The 20,578-nt window shown below is 47.9% G+C and overlaps 1 protein-coding gene across 1 annotated transcript in view; it reads right to left on the minus strand.

Moving 5' to 3' along the window:
• Nucleotides 1–20,578, minus strand: part of LOC111832831 (ephrin type-A receptor 3-like) — a 64,630-nt gene that overhangs the window by 31,806 nt on the left and 12,246 nt on the right. The window contains exons 2-3 of the mRNA XM_023790542.2: nt 19,940–20,004; nt 17,217–17,877 (exon numbers count right to left, since the gene is read on the minus strand). Coding sequence (XP_023646310.2) covers nt 17,217–17,877; nt 19,940–20,004 — 726 coding nt within the window. The remainder of the gene's footprint in view (nt 1–17,216; nt 17,878–19,939; nt 20,005–20,578) is intronic.

Consider the following 20,578-nt stretch of genomic DNA (forward strand, 5'->3'; position numbering starts at 1 on the left):
TCTTTATTTTAAAATGTATTTTATTATATAATAATTACTGTTACTGTCTTTCATTGTCTAAATGTATTTTTACTGTCTAAATATATGTATTCAGTTAGTGTAAACATGCACGATGCTATTACAGTGAATGCGAGGCTGAGACTGTTTCCGCTGAGAGACGTGCCGCGTGACTCATTTCCCTGCGCGTACAAGTTATCTTAGGTCGGCGTTCACGGTTTGACTTCTGAGATTCAGATCAAGTCTAGATAATTTTTTTTCGAACTGGTTGGTTCGACTTTTAAGAAATTCAAGTTATAATGAGTTCGAGAACTGAGGTACCACTGTATATGTGAATATCCTATGTTAGGACTTTCTATTGCCTATACTGGGGGCAGCATGTGACTCAGCCGGTTCAAGCCTGGCTTTGGTTCATCTACAGTATACACAAGGCACATCCTTGCAAGGCACCTAACCCCCAGCTCCCTGGTGCCCCTATGGGTGGCTGCCCTTTGCGGCCAGCTTGATCTCACCTACAGAGAGCAAGCTGGGGGAGGTGTAAAGAGAATTTCTCCACAGACATCAATAAATATCAATTACCTTTTTGTCCTGACGCACTCCATGACACAGATTCTCTCCCTGATGCATTATAAACCGCTTTTTAACTTAATGCATTTGGGCAGCCTGACACTGACATTTCTTTCCTCCTCTTCCATTTCTCACTCCTCTATGCTGCCTGCAGACATCCCTGCTGTCCCTCAGTGAAAGCTTTAACCTCCAAGCATGATCATCTGACATTTAATCTGACTTGAAGTTCTGCTTCAACCAAAAGTTGCAATGGGTAGATTTGCATTTGCTTAATACAAAATTCTGGTGCATCTTTGTTTTCGCGTGATTTTCCAGCACTGATTCTCCTTTATATTTAACTGAAATTTTGGCTGGTCTCTTTGGCTGGGCGTTCAGAAAAGTTTTCTGTTTTCTCCCAGTCTGAGCAGTACGGTGTAAATCACTTTTTCTCTGATGCCAGTGACTCGTCTGATTTTGTTTTGTCGCCCTCCTTGTCTGTATCTCTCCGCTTTTCACAAAACAAATAGAAAGTCTTTATAAGTTAGTATTTCCTCTAGCCAGCAGCTGCAGTCACAGTGGGTCGCGGATGTGGATGCGTGCGGCAGACCGGCAGCCTGGGCAGTTGCTAGGCGATAAGGAAAGCTTCATATTTCTGCCACCAATCAAATAAAGAACCGCCATGGCCAATGGTCGCTGTCTTTTAGCAGTAAGGATAAAAGACCATCAGAACACGTACCAACAGACTCTAAATATAAGCATAATCCACACACACACACAAACACACACACACAGACCTGTAATTATATCTTTGTGGGGGCCGCTCATTCATGTCAATGGAAAAAATACTAACGCTAACTATGACAACCTTAACCCCTACCCAGCCCTAACCATAACCGGACAGTAACCAAACAAAATACAAGACTTGTTGTTGCATTTTTAGTTTTTCGATTGCAGTCACAGATTTTTAGAAAATTGGGTTTTCCCTTTTGGGGAAAAAGAAACTTCTCCCCATAAGGTCAAAAAAACTGATATTCATCACATTATGGGGATATTTGGTCCCCACAAGGTAAGTTATACCTGAACCACATACACACACACACACACACTCTACACATACAAACAAATCAGCTGTATTACCCATCTCCCCCCCCACCCCCGCGAAACTGCTGCTAACGCATTGATCTCTTTACATCTAGGATTGTAACTACAATAATTATAATATTATAACATGTGCAATGCCTGTATACAAAGCATACCTGTTTACACTCTTTACCTGTTTTACACTGCTTGAATACAATTATTATAATGTGTGCAACATCTGTTTACAGTAAAATGTTTTCTTTTTTACTTTTGTATTTTACACTGTAATTTTATCTTGGATTTTATATTTTGTATCGTCTGTTCTCTCTGAGAGCTACCAAAGTCTCATTGAATAACTACAATGACAGTAAAGTGTCATCTATCTATCTATCTATCTATCTATCTATCTATCTATCTATCTATATATCTATCTATCTATCTATCTATCTATCTATCTATAACCATCTATGGACACATCGATGGATGTGTAAACATAACCAGGAAGAAAATAGCATCGCAGTAGAAGAACAATCATGTGATGTTTGATTTGAAAAGAGAACAATCCCGGGAAACTGGGATGGGTGGTAGCCCTGATTCAGGTCCGGGGGCCACATTACTTGTTAGACTGAAGCCGTAGCTGTACTGCTGGAGCTTTTGAGCCGTATGTGATGTATTAAATCTAGTCAAGAATAAGAGCCTTGGAGTCCTTCAAGGTCTGGCCTGAATTCCTCTATTCCCCGCTAATGATGCCCTAATGTGCGATAAACATGCCCAGTTCCGAGCTCATCCAGCCAGGAAGTATGTTCCCAACACATAACCGCCGACACCTGCCATAGTGAACACCCCCCTTACTGAACCATTGTTTATTATAATCGTTCCGTGTTTTTTTTTTTTTCTTTGCCAGGGCAACTTAAATGGTCGATACGTTCACCCTCTGCCAATTGACACTGCTGCATATTTTACCAAAACGATTGAGGCTGTGAGTGAATCTCCCACAGGGTCTGGAAGAGGGGAGGTCCAGCTCAATTTGCAGTCTGCCACATTATAACAACGTAGATGGGGGTGGGGGGGATTCCCAGCACTGCCCAGGAGAAGGATAGACTCCCAGGCATGTTTAATCGATAGTGGAAAGCGTCCCTCTGGAAAGGGAGGGCTGTCAGGCCCAACGAACTGGTTCGCTCTCAGAATCCCACCCGGGGCTTTCGGTGTACTATCGTGCAGCACATCGATCCTGGCAGCAAATTAGCAGACTGAGAAAATAACAGCTAAATAAAAACACATCTCTAAGCGATTTGCCGGGGACGCCATATTAAATATTAACAAACTCCTCGGCGGGCTCGATTGTTTGGAGCAATCGATAGCTTTTAGGTTTTAGAGTCATGAGCAGCTGGGGGGGGAAGTGGGGGTGGTGGTGACGGTGCCCGCAGTCCTCAAGCACTTCTGGGGAGATTCTAAGGTGCTGCTCTGCATTTTTTCAGGCTGGGTCTTCACCTGAACGGCAGGAAATATTGCCGGTGTCCCTGGATTGGCCAAACATCTTGGGTGGGCGTCACCTGAAGGGTGGGACATATGGCCGGCTTCCCAGGATTGGCCAAACATCTTGGGTGGGCGTCACCTGAAGGGCGGGACATATGACCGGTGTCCCTGGATTGGCCAAACATCTTGGGTGGGCGTCACCTGAAGGGCGGGACATATGACCGGCGTCCCTGGATTGGCCAAACATCTTGGGTGGGCGTCACCTGAAGGGCGGGACAGATGGCCGGCGTCCCAGGATTGGCCAAACATCTTGGGTGGGCGTCACCTGAAGGGTGGGACAGATGGCCGGCGTCCCAGGATTGGCCAAACATCTTGGGTGGGCGTCACCTGAAGGGCGGGACATATGACCGGCGTCCCTGGATTGGCCAAACATCTTGGGTGGGCGTCACCTGAAGGGTGGGACATATGGCCGGCGTCCCAGGATTGGCCAAACATCTTGGGTGGGCGTCACCTGAAGGGTGGGACATATGGCCGGCGTCCCAGGATTGGCCAAATGTCATGGGTGGGCGTCACCTGAAGGGTGGGACATATGGCCGGCGTCCCAGGATTGGCCAAACGTCATGGGTGGGCATTTTCAGACGCAAATGCAGTAAGAGTACCCTCTCCATTATGTAGGTCATTAGGAACTTGCACCCCCTGGTTACCTTGGGGTTTGTAAAGTTCCTTCGTCTATGACGCAGCCCCTCCCAACATATCTGTGCTCTTAAACATGATGCCACCCATCAGGCATGTATGTTTTCTTTTAACTTGATCTAATTGTATGATACTGAAAAGTGAATGAAATGTAAATTTGTTGTATACTCATGAATAATTCAAACAAAAACCCCCTTTGTTTTATTGCCAATTACAGGCTAATTACACTGTAGTGAACATTTGATAATAAGATTAATAACAGCCTACAAAACTGTAACTTACACAGTTATTTACCCAGAGGCCTGGACAGACCACAAGTGATAATAGTGCCTTCTGGGCTTTTCTTTGTCGATTAAAATCATTGGCACTGTAATTTTCAAGATTTATTTTTTTTTCTCATTGGGGTGTAAGAATAATGTTGACCTCTGAATTTCACCCTTGTCTCCAGAGCAAGTATACTTCACTGTAAAGAACAGAAAGACCCCCTACTATGCTACCAATGCTAATGCTAACGTATATCCATAATGTGTTAGGAGAGGCTTTTTGACACATTTTGCTTCCACTGGAAAGCAAATTGGCAAGAAGCTCAGAATTTCCCACACGTTGTGTCCTCCTTAGCTGGAGAACATGAGCCTTTGATAGCTGTGAAATCCAATAAAGGTGGAGGGGTGTGTGTGGGGTGGGGGGAGGTCGGATGAGAGCCCACCCAGCTACAGACACCCCCCCACCGCCACCTTGTAGATGCGCCCAGAGACTCGGCGCTCTCTGATATAGCTGTGAATCACACCTCAGAGACAGCAGATTACACTCAGTATGTTTCCCATCAAGCTGAGCCCCAGCTGACTCGACTGGCCGGAAAGCCCCAGAGAGACCCCACATGAGCGGGGTGAATGGAGTTTACAGTCTCCAGTGAAAAGTAACGTTGAATAGCTCGTCTCCTTTGCTGAAAACATCCCCCCTACCAATAAGAATGAATTCTGTACAGTAAGCGATCAGATTTGTGCTTGGAAAGCCTCAGCTATTTTTGGAAAGTCAGTCTAGCATAACTTTGTGTGGTTGCTGTAGATGGAGAAGGACAACTTATGAGGCGAGAGGCAGTTTGCCCAAGATCCTGCAGAACCAGCACTGAGCTGACGACCAGAGATCCACATCAGCAATCCAGTGTTTATGAAAGATTAGGGACACCAAATAGAGAACCAAACTTGAGCTAAACACCAGAGATTCCGATTAGGGATCCCGTGATGACGAAAGATCAGATCATTACAGAACCAAACTTCAGCTGAAGAATGGGGAACTCCAATGGGATCCAAAGAAAGTAATATTACCATGGTACCATGGCAGTTTGCACCTTCCGTGCCTCGAGTTTTCCAAGCAGCTACCAAAAGTCCTTTCAAGGGGGCACCCTAAGGAAAGGACAGTATCCAGCAAGTAGGAAAAGTGCTTTCACATATTCTTGGGTGTGGAGTAATGAACAGGGTTGAAAAAAGTACATGAAGTTACTGATGCCTAAAGGAGGGTGTACAGTCCCTGTTATGAGCTGTCCACCCTGACAGGTACATCAAACCCAGACAAAGAAGGCCACTTTACAGATCTGAAGAGGACACTGTGAAGGTCTCCATGGCAACATAACTCCGAATGGAGTCTCTTTGTCAGGTGCGAGACCAATAGCAAGGGATCACTAGCTGAATGTTCTGCCCTAGAATATTAAAAAGCCACATACAAAGCTAGTGCTAACGTGATTGGACTTGATGGTTCTTCAAAATCAATGAATCCTTCAAGCAGAGGATGAGGAATCTCTTACAATTATTTGTGAACCAGGACCTGGAAAAGGTGGTGAGCCCACTACTCACAGAGCATATTAGTCGATGAAAAAAGCATCTCTCTCATGTTTAGTAGGACAATGTAAATGTTGTAAAATCATTAATAGGACATCCTTTCCACAGCCTTGTGTTCGGGGCTAAATGCTGCTAGGTTTGATGTTCCAGTCGGATGAAAACTATTTAATGGTTCCTTTGTTGACGAGCCATCATGCATTTCATGGCAAATTTGTTAAATATTCACACAAACTTGAGACCAGAGACCAGGTTCTCTGTGTTGTAGACTGGACCAGGAATATTTCAGAATGGCAGGGTGCTTACAGGATCCATTAGCAGGTCCTGCTGATACCCCACCCACCTGTGGCATATGTGCTTCCAACACCTACAGGTAAGTGTTACTTCCTGTGAGCTCCTTTAGGCAAAACACCCTGGCAGCTAGGATCTGCGCCAATGCACTATAGTGGTGCCTCGAGGCCTTGGACCATTGCAAGAAATACGAACAGATGTGAGAGTTTTTACTAGCAATCATATAGGCTCTAGAACGTCAGCATGCCTCATGCGTGATGTGTAAAGGAAATTAGGTACTGCAGAGTTTTTAGCTCCCAGTCATCATGTAAAACACAATGACAATGATGGACAGGCTGCTACAGATCCATTTCAGCCAATAAGAATGTCCCTTCATTTACCCTCCCACACCAGCACAATTTTTTTATTGGGTGTCACCAATTCATCATTTGCTCCATGCCCATAGTAGTGTTTGAGAAGTGAGGCATCCATTCGGGCCATTATGTGGTTCTCGAGCCTCTTGTCTGTTTCCACTGAGTCGCCTAGGGCAACACATGGCCCAGTTTGTCCACATTACTGGCCTCGTGGGAGCACGGTCCCACCTCCCTGCCCCACCCGAACAGAGTGTTGATGAATTTACCAGCATGGCTTCTCGCTATTTTTCTCAGCTCCAGAATTCCCACAGGACATTCCAATCACAGTTTCCAGTGTCCTTCAAACGACACGAGTAAACTCACTTCACAAATGGTGCCTTGGATTTGTTCAGGCACAGTGCCTCAGTGGGTAGCTCCCATTCAGTGTTGGGGGATTGAATCCTGCCTATGCTCTGTGTGTGAGGCTTCCACCTCCTCACAGCGCTGTACAGATTTCCTCTGTATGCTCTGATTTTCTCCCATAGTTTAAGGACATGCAGCTAGGCTGGTTGTTGTCTGCATGTGTCTGTGTACCATGCAGTTGAATGGAATCCTTTTCATGAATTAATTTTTTCGAAAAGGAAACACTTGCCAGGAATGTCAGCGAAAATACTATCTGAGTTTTGAAGGCTGTAGTGCACATAAATACTAATATAAAACACCCCACCCAAATATCTGGCTGAATCCTGATGGTCAATGAAGTGTAACAAATCTCTCCAATGGGTGTTTGAAAAGCTCATGGTCTTTGAGTGGTCTTTGGTTTGCGGGCGTTGCTGTGAAGCTATGGATAAGAGAAAGGCACGCTTGGGGCATTTTGGCACATGGAGCGGTGATGCACTGCTGAAGTAGTGTCTTTCAACACGCCCTCAGGACTCTTCCCTAATCCAAAGCACTCTGTAACATGTTCATCATCAGAGACTTCATCTTTTAATACCATGTGCTTCCCGATGTCAATTCTTCAACATGCTCAGGAAAGATCTTGAAATATGATAAGTATGAATTAACAACAGAGACACAGTTAATGGCACACTAGGGGAAGATGTCAAGTAGGACAAAGATCATAACCTTGCTGAGGATCCCTGCTTTAAAATAAAGCTAGGAATGGAGACTGCAAGGAGCAAAGCATCCAAAAGAAGATAGAACCTGCTGCTGCAAACTTCTGCTCAGCACCAGCACTAAGCCTTTTCCATCTGCTTAGAGGTCCCTTAGCCGTTTGGTATCGACGAATGGAAGGAGAGAGCCTGCCACAGAGTGTCTCCAGCCTTCTGAGTCGGAAGAGGTAGCATCAACACTAGACGCCCACCATCCACGGACTGGAACCAAGTAGGATTTGCAAAGCAAATTCCAACCTGGAAACAATAATATGGCTGAGAATGGTTCTCCGGGGAGGTGCGGGTACTGGAATCGATCACCATTTGATGGATCTGCAGACTTAGTTGCGCCTGGAAGTCAGACGTTTGCACTAACCTTTTGCATCCTCTCATGCTCTGCTCAGTGTATCACAGGCCTGGCAGCCACAGGCTATGAAAACGGTGCCCCTCAGAGGTCAGCCAAAGGTCAGCTCCCCCTGGAGCTCTGACTAAGTACCATACTGATGGCAAAGTCGGACAGCCAAGCTGCAAAATGACCTGTCCCTCTGATGTCGGGTTTGTAGGAGCTGTGACGCCTTATTGTTTCAAACATTATCCTCATCTCAGGAAGGTCTTACGTTAGCTCAATAAGCCTGTCTCCTTAGCTAAAAACATTCCCCCTTCCAATAATAATGAATTCTGCAGAGTGAGCAATCAGGTCACCCCAGTGACTCTCATGAAGGGCTAATCTGAGTAAGAATCACTCCAACAGGATGATCATGACTTTTGGGGACATTGGTGAGAAGTTCTTCATGTAAATTCAGTGGCGTCTTCCTAGTTAATGAATTACCAATGGCCAGTAGTTAATCGATGCATTTCAACAGGACTAGTTAATGTGTAATAAAGCCACAGTAATGACCAGTGACAAAGTGAGGTATACTAACCGTCCTCTAATCATAGCCCACTTGAGCACCTGGCAACCAGGACTCAACTCACAGAGGAAGCTGCCAAGTGGATTTATGCTTCCCCCATCCCACACATCACTTCCAGTATTCGGTGAGAATCACGCCTCAGAGTTAATCTGCGAACGTCGCTCCTTCCTGGCATGCCAGTGCTGCTGAGTCAGCATGATGTGGGGTAAGTATTCACCCAGGGCCATGGGGAAGAGGGCCTGTTTGGAGCCTGATGGGCCAGGAAGGGAGAAGAGATGGAGTAACAGCTGTCTGGTTTTCCCATGCCCCCCCAGTATAGATGTCCGATTAGTTCGTCCCCCCTTGGCCGAGTCCCATCTCGTTTGGCCCGCCATTCTAACCCTGGAATAACAGCACACAGGCCGCAGGCCGCAGTCGTTCATTATCTCCAGGGTGGGGTTTCGTCTTGGCGTGTGTGCCTCGGTGGGGGAGGGTGGGGGTGCTTAATGGCTAAGGCACCACTCCCCGACCCAAGATGATTGCTTGGTAATTTCACGCATTCCTACCGACGCTGTAATCTTGCATGGGTAATGTATACCAGGTGCAAGTTTGGTTTTTTGGTGGGGGACTCTTGTGTTATTTTAGTCGGGGCGGGGGTTGGTTAGTTATGGGATGGCTGACAAGATTCTGCTCTGCTCTGCATGAGAGCAGTTACTTTGACTCATTTTGTCGTGTTGTTGTTTGTCAGGAGTTCGGTGAGGAGGGAGAGGGGAAGCCTCTGCAATACTGAATCCCCCCTCAGTAAACCCTCATTTAACTCTCAAACAGGGAGAACGAGAAAAGGAGCATAAATCCACAACGTGATGTTTACATTCCTTGTGTCTTGGGGTCTGCTTATGAGTTTTGGATAACCACGCAGCATAGTTTTCATACCATTAACTTAACCCCATGTTAAACGGGCTATTAAATGAGGACATTTTATTCAATTTACTATCACCTAGGTGATATTTTTTCCCAGAATGATTCCTGGCAGAAAACCTAGAAGGCAGGAAATAACACGGAGTCCAGGAAAACGCTGACAACCTCCAGTGTAAATCAGAAGAGCAGCGTCTCCCTGTTGTTTGACACTGTTTGGGTAGCAAGGGGATGGTTCTCTTATTCAAGTACCCATGACAGATGTTTCTCAATGATCTTACAAGCACCTTTATGTGAAGGGGCCCTTTAAGTCACACACGTCCTCAGAAGCCGGACTGTGTCAGAAATCTTTCTGAGGGTTCAAAAAGTAACTGCATGGATCTCTATCTAACTGATAGGCTGTCTTCCACTGAGGCAGCTCCTAATGAGTCATTATTGATGAAATGCTGGCGATGCAGTTAGCCACTGTGACAACTCCTTATTGATGACCTGTCCGCTGAGAGGTGGGACGCCATGCAGGAGGATTACTGATTCCCAGCCATGTCCTCTGTATGCTGACTCTTGTTTCCTCTTAGCTGTTAGGATAGATGGAGACAACCGAGGAGTTTATTGAAGACATGCATCAGGGTTATGAGGTGGTGTGGACCACAGACCTTGCTGACAGCGTCCCCAGCCTTTGTGACAGGGTCCCCAGCCTTCATGACAGTGTCCCAGACTTTTGCATAGTGTCCGCGGGCTTTGTGACAGCGTCCCTAGGGTTTGTGACAATGTCCCAGACTTTCTGACAGTGTCCCCAGCCTCTGTGACAGTGTCCTAGGGGCTGTGACAATGTCTTAGATTTTCTGACTGTGTGACAGCCTATGTGACTGTGTCTACAGCCTTTGTGACAGTGTCCCAACCTTTGTGACAGTGCCCCAGCCCTTGTGACAGTGTCCCCATACTTTCTCACAGTGTTCTCATGCTTTGTGTCAGTGTCTCCAGGCTTTGTGACTGAAGCCACTACAAACAGTAGCAGAGCAGTTAAGGCACTGGGCTTTGTTCCATTCAGAACAAACCCACTCATCTGCACACAATGCATGATGGAGAATCTATTCTACCATTACAGGATAATGAAAAGCAGCTTTTGAGGGCACGGGTAATGCAGCAATGGGTACAGCTGAGGGTACAGAGAGGTGAAAACACTCCAGTATCAGAATATACATCAGACATCAGTGGCTTTGCGGAAAAAGCAGACTGTCACGTTTGTTAAAAAAAATGCCACTGTTTGTTCATTGCCCTGGGAAACGCCGCAGTCGGCACGGGATCAGAGATGCGTCCCCCACGGGCCGGGAGTGGGGCTCGTGCATCGGCTTAATGCTCAAGGTCAAGTCAAAAACATGGCAAATCTTTCGTCATTAAAAATTCCTGGAAGGGCTCCATTGCTCCATGTGACGACGACAGCGGCTTTGCTGCTAAACCTTTGAGCGGTTCCTGAAACCTCAGACGTCTCATTCACCCATCCATCTATCCATCCCCGTTCAAGCCACTTATCCAGTATAGGGTCGGATTTATGGAGATGTAAATCACGTGGGACTGGGACTCTACGATTAATTTTATGTAGCGGGTGGGGCGGGGAGGGGGTCTCCACGATAAATTTTACCGGCCCACTGGGAAAATGCCCGGTATGCCAGATGGCTGCTCCAGCCTTGCATGTTCCATGCCATGAAACACTAATCAGCTTTCAGCAGATGTCTCTGTGTTCGGCAGTAAATGCCGTACCATGCGTATAACAGCAACAATGTTGTAATGCCACATATCATCTGTACAGTATGGACACGGCACAGCAGGTAACATGCTGGTTGATAGAGAAAACGTTCATGTTCGAGGTCTGGGAGTGACTTCACTTCAGTAGCAGACACCCAGAAGCCGGGGGTGAGGGAAACATCTGTCCACGCGTTGGAGTCTTTCTTCTCTTTGCGAGGACATACAGATCTAATCTCAGCCCTGACCCACCCCCCCTTTCCTGAGGCATGGGCCCAATTAACAACTTCCTCTGGCTCCATGTCAAAGGCGGCGTTTCTCCGCGGGGCCACAGGGGAATGCCGGAATCAGCAGGACCCCTGCAGACCCCGCCGTGGACCATCTTTCTTCAATTACAGGCACTGCAGCCCATTAATCTAAAAGGGAAAGAAAACTTTTAGCCCACACAAACAAAAACAGAGCCCCCAGCCTGGGGTCCGCCCCTGCAGCTCTCCGTTTGGCTGCAGGAGGATGCGAGGTTTGCTTCCAAACTCCTCTCAGATGTGGGCGCTCACGCTTGCCACTGCTTCAGGCCTCCAGACGGCACAGCCTTTACCGGGGCATTTGGGAGCTGCAGATAGGCTGGGAATCACAGATAAACATGGCCAGGTCGCCATGATGATGTCGCCATGGTGCCCCCAGCTGTGTCCCTCCACCGGGCACTTCCTCACGCTCCTTGGGAGTTGCGGGACTCCCACTTACAGCCTTGCTAATCTGCAGGGCAAGCTAGTCCTGAATCCCAAACTGACAGGAACGGGGATTGCCAGAGACATGGTGGGCCGGGAACACAGCAGGCTGGGAATGCGGCGAGCCAGGTGAGAGTTTGGACTTCTCAGAGCCTCTACAGTGTGAGTGTCATGCTGAACAGGCTCTGCTGCAATGCCTTTCCCTGCTCCCTTTCTCCTGCACAGCGGTGTCAAAGGGGCATGGATACCATGGGCAGTGGTGGCTTAATGGTTAGGGAAACACACTTGTAATTGAAAGATTGAAGGTTCAAATCCCTGACCAGCAAGGCACCACTGAGATGGTACTGCTCCCTGGGTGCTGAATTAGCTGCCCCCTGCTATGTCACATTGTCACATATGGGTTAAATGAGGAGGACACACTTTGTTGTTGTGCACTCTGTGCTATGGTGTGTCAACAATGACCACTGATCATTTAATTAATGGCAGATTCAGGACACCCAGTAATTGACAAGGACCTTTTAATACATTAAATTATGCATAGATTTGGGCAGGGGGGCCAAAAGAGATATTTTGTTGGGGGGCTTAGAATTTCTAGCTACACCCTTGCTCCCCTCCAAGGAGGTACGAATCTGTGTGGACCAAAAGAGGACAACTCACTGCAAAAGAAGAGTGAACTGTCTCTGGCAGGTTCATAACCCGCCGGAAGTAGCTACCTTAGCTGGGGAAAAGGTGGCCCAACCAACACGATCATCGTATACTCCGAGCAATCACCTCAGGCACTTAACCTGTAGTGTTACACTGGAAGATGGAGCCCTTTCTGCATAGGGTGTTAGTGAAGTGGCAGAGGGTGCGAGGGGGTCCCACAGGGGCACGAACCACCGCTTCTCACCCCATTAACTAGAGCGCAGAGGAAGACACAGGCTGGAAACTCAGGAGCGGCGAGGATGGCAAGGAGAGGAGAGGGCAAAAGGAGATAGCGGGGATGGAGGGGAGATTTTCAGCATGCCTGCAGGGCAAGACCAAGAAGATAGGGAAGCCCAGGAAAAGGTGAGTGTGTTCGGAGAGAGGGAGGAAGGGAAAGGGGGCAGGAGACAAACCTCAGGAGAGATTCTGGAAAAAAGATGACTGGGAGGGACTCAAGATTTGGAGACTGGGAGGGGTTCAAAAGAGGACCCCGGCAGGGATTCAGATCGAGACCTGAAGGGGTTCAGAACAGGAGACCGCGAGGGGTTAAGAACATGATACCCCTCTGAGTTCAAATCAGGGGATCAGGAGGGTTTCAGAACAATACACTGGAAGGGGTTCAGAACAGGAGACCGCGAGGGGTTAAGAACATGATACCCCTCTGAGTTCAAATCAGGGGATCAGGAGGGTTTCAGAACAATACACTGGAAGGGGTTCAGAACAGGAGACCGCGAGGGGTTAAGAACATGATACCCCTCTGAGTTCAAATCAGGGGATCAGGAGGGTTTCAGAACAATACACTGGAAGGGGTTCAGAACAGGAGACCGCGAGGGGTTAAGAACATGATACCCCTCTGAGTTCAAATCAGGGGATCAGGAGGGTTTCAGAACAAGACACTGGAAGGGGATCAGAACAGGAAACCGGGAGAGGTTCAGAATTGCAGACCGGGAGAGGTTCAGGATTGTAGACCGGGAAGGGTTCAGAATTACAGACCGGGAGAGGTTCAGGATTGCAGACCGGGAAGGGTTCAGAATTGCAGACTGGGAAGGGTTCAGAATTGCAGACCGGGAAGGGTTTAATTTAAGACCAGGAGGGGGTCAGATGGAGAGCAGGAGAGGCTTGAACTGAGACTAAGAGGGGATCAGATTGAGACATGAAAGTATTGAAAGGGAGACCAGAAAGAGAGAGAGCAGAAAATCAGAAATGTAGAGCATCGAATAAGATTATGGGAGCGGCAGAAAGAGGAGTTAGATGGGGAAGGTGGGGGAGAAAAGGTACGGTGGAAAGGAGAGGAGATGATGGGAGATGGTGCAGAGGAAATGAGGCTAAAAGGGAGGAGACACAGCAGCTCCTGATGATGAGGATGAAGATGATGAGGCAGGCACAGCGATTGTCAGGCCCCGGCACCTTCCTCTGGGAAGGGGGGGCTCTGGAAGTGGGTCAGGCTCTCTCCCTGTGTTACGTAACCACTCTCACATTGCGCTAATCAGGTTATTTTCTGTGGATGCGTGGGATTTCACAGCGTGGTGGTGGTGGAGCCCTCTCAGTGAGCGCTCCCAGCCCCCGGCGTGAAAGCCGAGGGAATGAGACGCGCTGTCACAGGGCACGGGAGGCAGCTGGAGAGGCAGACGCCCGGAAGGTTCCCCAGTCGCCAAACGAGACCCCTCACTGCTGTTGGGCTGCTTAGCCTATTAGATGATCTTGACCAAGGGTACAAGAGCAGCTCCTGGCTGCTTCTCCACCATGGTTCAGGGATCCTGAAGGCAGAAGTCTGTGTCCAGGGCATCAGGCGTTTTGCTTTTGCATCTGCCTGGTTTTGTGAACCTCATGCTGCCAGCCAGTCACCTCACCGGTCCTGCTATTAATTTGTAAAACCATACAAAACATATACACAAAAAGTGTACCCATAATCCCCTTCACAAGAACCAAGCAATCATAGCACGAGAGCCCAGAATGACCCCCAGAAAGGCCCAGCCTTCGGGTATTAGCCTCTAATGCCTTTGAGAAGGAGTTTCCGATGCTCAAACGGGTCGCCATGCTTCCAGTGGGGTCGAGAAGCTAAGGCCCCAGCATCTCCCGTTTTCTAACATGCTGAGGGCCAGACATTCGCTGAGAGAACTATGCATGACGCCCAAACAAAATGCACGAGAGTGACTACGAAACCAGTTTGCTGACTGAGTTTCTTCACTTTTGCAGAAGAAGCCCTGGGAAGCACTGCAGCATCCGGCACAGAGCTGCAACCTCAAGCTGAGAGAACATGCATCCGTCCTACATAACTGTTTACCAGGGACCAGGATGGCTGCCCATCACAGCTGGGAGGACATCTTGGAATAATTTCAATCACAGAAATAGGATGGAGCTACGGTAGCCCTCGTTGATAGTGCCTTCTATCTGTTTTTCTTATTTTTTATTTTTTTTACAGGAGCAGCACACTCAGCAAAGAAGAAACAGAAATATCACTGAAGTTGCCATTACGGCCAGAGGCAGCTGGATAGGCTACTGTTTGCTGGTCATACCACAGACTCAAGGCTGAAGGCTTTTGGCTGGACAATGCGGAGCCGCTGATGCGCACAGATAGCACACCCACACCATCACACACAGTCGCAGCTCTCGCTGGAAGGGTTCAGGAGTATCTTTCTTTACATAACTGGCCATTCAGCTCACAGCACTTCTGAAGCACTCACGGGCATTTTAGCCCATGTGACAGTACGAAAGCTCTCAGCTTTCAGCTTTGCTGTGCACGCTCTCTCTCTCTCTCTCTTTCGCTCTCTCTCTCTCTCGTTCTCTCTCTATTTATCTTCACATACTAAGAGGAAAAGTGCATGTTCAGAACATTTTGTTTATAGCTAACAGCCTCACGCAAGCCTCGTGTTATGTGCTATGATGCTGTCAGTGGAACATGTGGCCAAAGTCGCTGTCGGTCAGCCAGCCAATGCTGTGGAGGCGGGACTCCAGGATACATCATTGTTATGGACTATGTTATGGATAGACTACCTAGATCCCCATCTGCCTTGGATGAAGAGTGACTTCTAGGAATGTGGCCCTCAGATTCGGAGGATGCTGAAGCTGGTGGACAATCTTATGAGAGAGATACCGAGTAGGAGAGAGACAGCAGTAATTACTGGTGACAGCCATTCAAACCAAAGAAGCAGGACATATTAATGAGGTCATTAGCACCTGTCAGAAAGCCTAATGACCCAAATTTGAATCCATTACTGCTTGTGATGAGTGACATTGGAGACGATGCCTGTCTGCCTTTCTGAGGAGCTTTGAATCTTTTATTTACATGTAGATGTTTCTTCGTGGTGGCCTTCATGATGTGTAAAAAGCATAGATTCCCCCCTTTTCCCTGGACCCTGTCCCGGAGGGGAGTTATTAAAACCATTTTTCTTCCTTCTCAGATGATGCTGTAATTACCTGACTCATTCCTGTTTGATTTATTCATTTTTTTAACCCCTACTCTGTGGATGGTGACACAGTGAGGTCCTTCCGAAGAAGCCCAGGCTAGTTTCTCAGCTTATAAGAAATTCATATCCCAAGCTCCCTGCCTGAGAGGCCCATGAATGAAGCACAAAGCATCTATCGCCAAAGATCCCTCTCTCAATCTCCCCTTACCTTAAAACCCCGGGTGACAGATGGGTGGGTTTTAAATGTCTGTTCCTCTGTTTTATTCTTTTTGCTAAAATTTTCATCCTCTCAAGCACGCGCTTCAGGGAAAATAAAAAGCATTACAGTCAAATTCAGAAACACTGATAAATACTCCATATGCTACTGACACCAGTTTCCTGCCCTAATTACCACTCGATCCATTAGCCCACCTGCAGGATTAGCAGCTAGAAGCCGCCGTGTGGAGCCCCTGAAGCAGAGGAGCACCTGAGGGTGCCTGGTGGAGAAGGACCAGCACCTGTCACCTGGAGGTTATAGGTTCAAAACCCATATCCAGTAGGAGACAGACCCTCACATTCCTTTGAAAGATTCTGAACCTGAATGCCAGCAGTGAAACAACCTGCTGTGTCAGTCAATTACCCACCCACAGGTCAAGTGACACTGTAAAAGCCATCGTTTTACTGTGCTTAGTGGAGAGCGAGCCATATTTTTAGAGTGAGAGACTGGCCTTCATCTAACCAACAATCAGCAAGAAGAAGGGGGGTGTCAGCTGAGCTACTGGTGGCTGCAGGGGACAAAAAGGATGCCGAGTCAGAGCGACATGCTCCATCACTCCGAAAGAAACAGCACAGGTCACTAAAGCAGCACTGCAACCCAACCAGTGAGGAATTCTTACAGTATTTATTACTTTTCTTGTTTTATTTGATTTTCCGGTAACACTGTGCTCTAAGTCCTGCTCTTCAGCTATTAATAAATTGCTACTAATCATTTCATAATATATTAGTAAATGGAAATATTAATTCAGAAATGTAAACATTTAATAGAATTGTATCTTGCTTGAGATAATTATAAAATAGCTTGTAGATCACTTGAACATATAAATAATGGGTTGGTAAGCATGCTTATAAATGAGTTAAAAAGCAATTGTTTACAAGCTCTTAAGTACTTAATGAGACTTTATAATACATTTCTATGTTTGATTGCAACTGGATGTTTTTATTTACTAATATATTATCAAATTACTAGTAACAGTTTTAGGACACTTTTATCCAAAGCAATGGACATTTTTTTGGAAAATGGGGTCAGACAGTCCCTCGAGTGACTAAGGGTTAAGTGCCTTGTTCAGGTGCTACCGCTGGGATTTGATCCAACAACCTAATGATCATAGGCAAACCATCCTGACCCGCTGAGCCATACACTGCCCCCCCCCCACATGCCCGTAAGCATGGGCTCCGCTTCGACAGCCATAAGTACTCACGCTGGCAGCGGCCCTCTCGCTCCTCAAACCCAGGCTTGCAGACGCAGCGGCCGATGGGCACCAGCCAGCCGCCGTCGGCGCCGCAGAACATGCGGGGTGGCTCCAGCTCCTGGGCGTCACCCACGCAGGAGCCGCGCACCTCCACCAGGGCTGAGTCGCCACCCGTCACCGTGTCAGGGAAGAGCGCCAGGTTGTGCGCGGCGTGTGGGCAGCGCTTGAAGAAGACGCGCACGGAGACCAGGGCGATGCAGGCGCCCACGTCCTGGAAGGCCAGGTAGAAGCCCCTCATGGTGAGCCCACCGATGTCCCGCACCTCCGTGTTGAGCTTCATGACACGGTCACCCACGTCGGTCTGCGTGAAGCTCTCGTCCGCGGCGATGGTGTCGATCTTGGTGTACTGGCTCTCTCGCACGTGTCGCAGCCCCCCGTTGTCTGACTCGTGGTAGTACAGGTTGAAGGTCTCCTTGCAGGTGCCTGGCACCCCCGGCAGGCTGTTGCAGTCACGCAGCGTGAACTTCATCTCCACGTAGACGCGGCGGGCGCCCTGGCGGGCGATGTGCCCCGTGCGCAGCCAGTTGTTCTGGCTGGCCTCCATCACATTGCACACCTGGTAGGTGCGCATGGGCGTGTTCTTCTCATCCATCACCGTGATCTCTTCCCACTGCAGACGGGAGACGGTAGGACAGCACATCAGAGGCTGCTCCGCTCTCGAGGAATTATCAGAAATTTGGGGACCTGTCATAACTTTTGTACTTGAACTCCACTCTAACTCTAAAGTTATTTCAAATTCATGTATTTTTTAAATGACTTCTCATACTCATTAATGACTCCTGGCATCTGATAATTGACTAATTCTCTATAACAGTGTTTCCTAGCTCAGTCCTCAGGGATTCCTAGACAGTCCACATTAAAACCCTCACTGCTCGCAAAACACCAGTATTTGGTGTTTTTGATAGGCTGGGAATTTGGGGGGAGCAAAAATATGGTCTGTCTGGAAGTCCTCAAGGACTGGGTTGGGATTCACTGCATTATAATAATTCATAGCTTAATAATGACTTGTGGTATTCAGTAATGGCTCATAACCATCTATTATAATTCCAACCACTCTGTAATTAATCATGGCATTCAAAGAATGACTCCTGACCATTCATAATGATTCAGGACAGTCAGTGATGACTCCTGGTATACAGTAATGACTCCTGACACTCTGTATCTGATGGCTAACATTCAGTAATGACTCCTGATGTTCGGCAATGACTCCTGACCATCCAAAATTATTCAAGACAGTCAGAAATGATTCCTGAGAATCACTAATGACTCCTGGTATACGGTAATGACTCCTGTCAATCCACTATGACTCCTGATGCTCTTTAACTGATGACTGACAGTAATGACTCCTGGCATCTGGCAGTGACTCCTGACCATCTATAAGGATTCAGCCCCACAGGCTGTGAATGAAGGGCTGGTCTGTGCACAACGTCCCCTGTGCCTGGTGTCTAATCTCTCATTACGACTAGGACTAAGAAGCCCTCCACACAAGGCAGGATCCAGGCGTAGTCAAACTAGGCAGCTGCCTGGGGGCCACTGAGTCAAGAAAAAATGTATATTATGTATTCATATAAATATAAATACAAATAATTACACTAAAGTAAAAAATAAAACGAAATGCATGAAATTAAAATGTTTCTCTGCAGGCAGTCTAACTATGGAGAGAACAGGAAGCTGCCTCGGGCCCCCAGTTATCTGCATTACAGAGGATGTGAAATGATCATCACATTTCTTGGTAGGAGGGCCTCTGAAGTACAGCTTTGCCTGGGGCCTCTGAAAAGGTAGATCCAGCCATGCATCGAAACAGTCATGGGAGATCCCACCAATCAGCTTCCACTGAAGCAGAGGACCTGTGGTTAATGTAAAGGCCCAGCGGCTTCAACTCTCTGTGGCTGAAAGACTCTCTGTGGCTGAAAGACCCTCTGTGGCTGAAAGACTCTCTGTGGCTGAAAACACTTCATTATATTTTTCCTCATACCCTGTAATATTGCTCATCCCTCTCTTTCTTGAAGGCCCCCTCATTTATCCGTGACCATGAATAATCTCCAAGTTAAGCAGCCCTCAAACATCTGGTTCTCGGCCGGCCCCGTCTCCATCAACAGAAAGGTAAACAGAACAGGGAAAGTTAAGCCAATTACGGCATCCCAAGTTCAAGGGTCAAGGGTCAGGCTCAGTAATCCCCCATGGATGATACCCCAGACGCCGGGCATGACCTTTCCCAGTGCAATTGGGCTGTTGAAAGGTCAGGGTTGTTGCCCTGTTGTCATCAGATTTTTGGTTCTTTTGGGTGGGTAAGGTGGTTATATCATGGACAGCTGCTGTGTGAATGTCTCCCCAGGCTCTGACACCCACTCCTGCTGGGTGAGTGACCGAGACAGGAAACAGGATGTGACATCATTTGTGGGTCATCTCGACCGTCGCCCTGTAGCTGCTATTATAGCACTCTACCCACTCTACACTGGTACCAGGGTGTAACAGAAACCCCCAAATCCATATTACCAGTCGGTTTGTGTCTATACATGCATAACCTCACACACGCGTCTACATAGTGAGTGTGTGTGGTTCTTTCAAAATAAGATGGATCAGATGATGATGCCCTATGTCACCATCCTCATCATCATCATCATCATCAATACCTTCCTCTTCCTGTGGCGCGGGTCCGGTTCTGTACTCACCCCCTCTGCAGGGTAGGCCTCCCAGCCCAGGTCCCCCAGCGCTGACATGGAGTCCAGGAGCGTCACTGCAGAGGAAAGCAGGGGACAGACTATCACCCCACGGCACCATTTTCAGCACCTGCTCAGGTAGCAACCATCAGCTTCTAGGCTGTGCTTGTCAGTGCCGCTCGAGACCCACGTGAGGCTCTCGGCAAGCTTCACTGCCGCCACCCCCGTCTGACTCAAAATGAAATCGGATTGCTGATTTACCGTTCTCTCAGAAGGTGGTCACCTAATGGGCCGACCAAGAAGCGGTCCTCGTACTTTGAGGCCCCGTCCCTGGTTTTAATGGTTCTCCATTTACATCTGGTATCTTGCCATTAAAATGTAAAAAACAAAGAGTCCTGAGGGCAAATGGCCAACCCCAGCGTTTGGGGTATTGCGGGAGAGCGCTGAAAGCTCACAGGCGACAACGTCAGCTGCAGAGTATTTGTGTGGGGTCTCCTGGGTGGACAGAGAGAACGCGCAAGGTCACGCGTAATACACGGTGAATTCTTAATGCGCAAATATCGATCCCGGGGCCGCTGCACTTCTCAGGGGAGGCCACGGCTTTAAAAATAAAACCCACAGTAATGCTCAGAGCCTAAAAATTCACATCGC

This window comes from Paramormyrops kingsleyae, chromosome 4 (assembly GCF_048594095.1).
Source record: "Paramormyrops kingsleyae isolate MSU_618 chromosome 4, PKINGS_0.4, whole genome shotgun sequence".
NCBI lineage: Eukaryota > Metazoa > Chordata > Actinopteri > Osteoglossiformes > Mormyridae > Paramormyrops > Paramormyrops kingsleyae.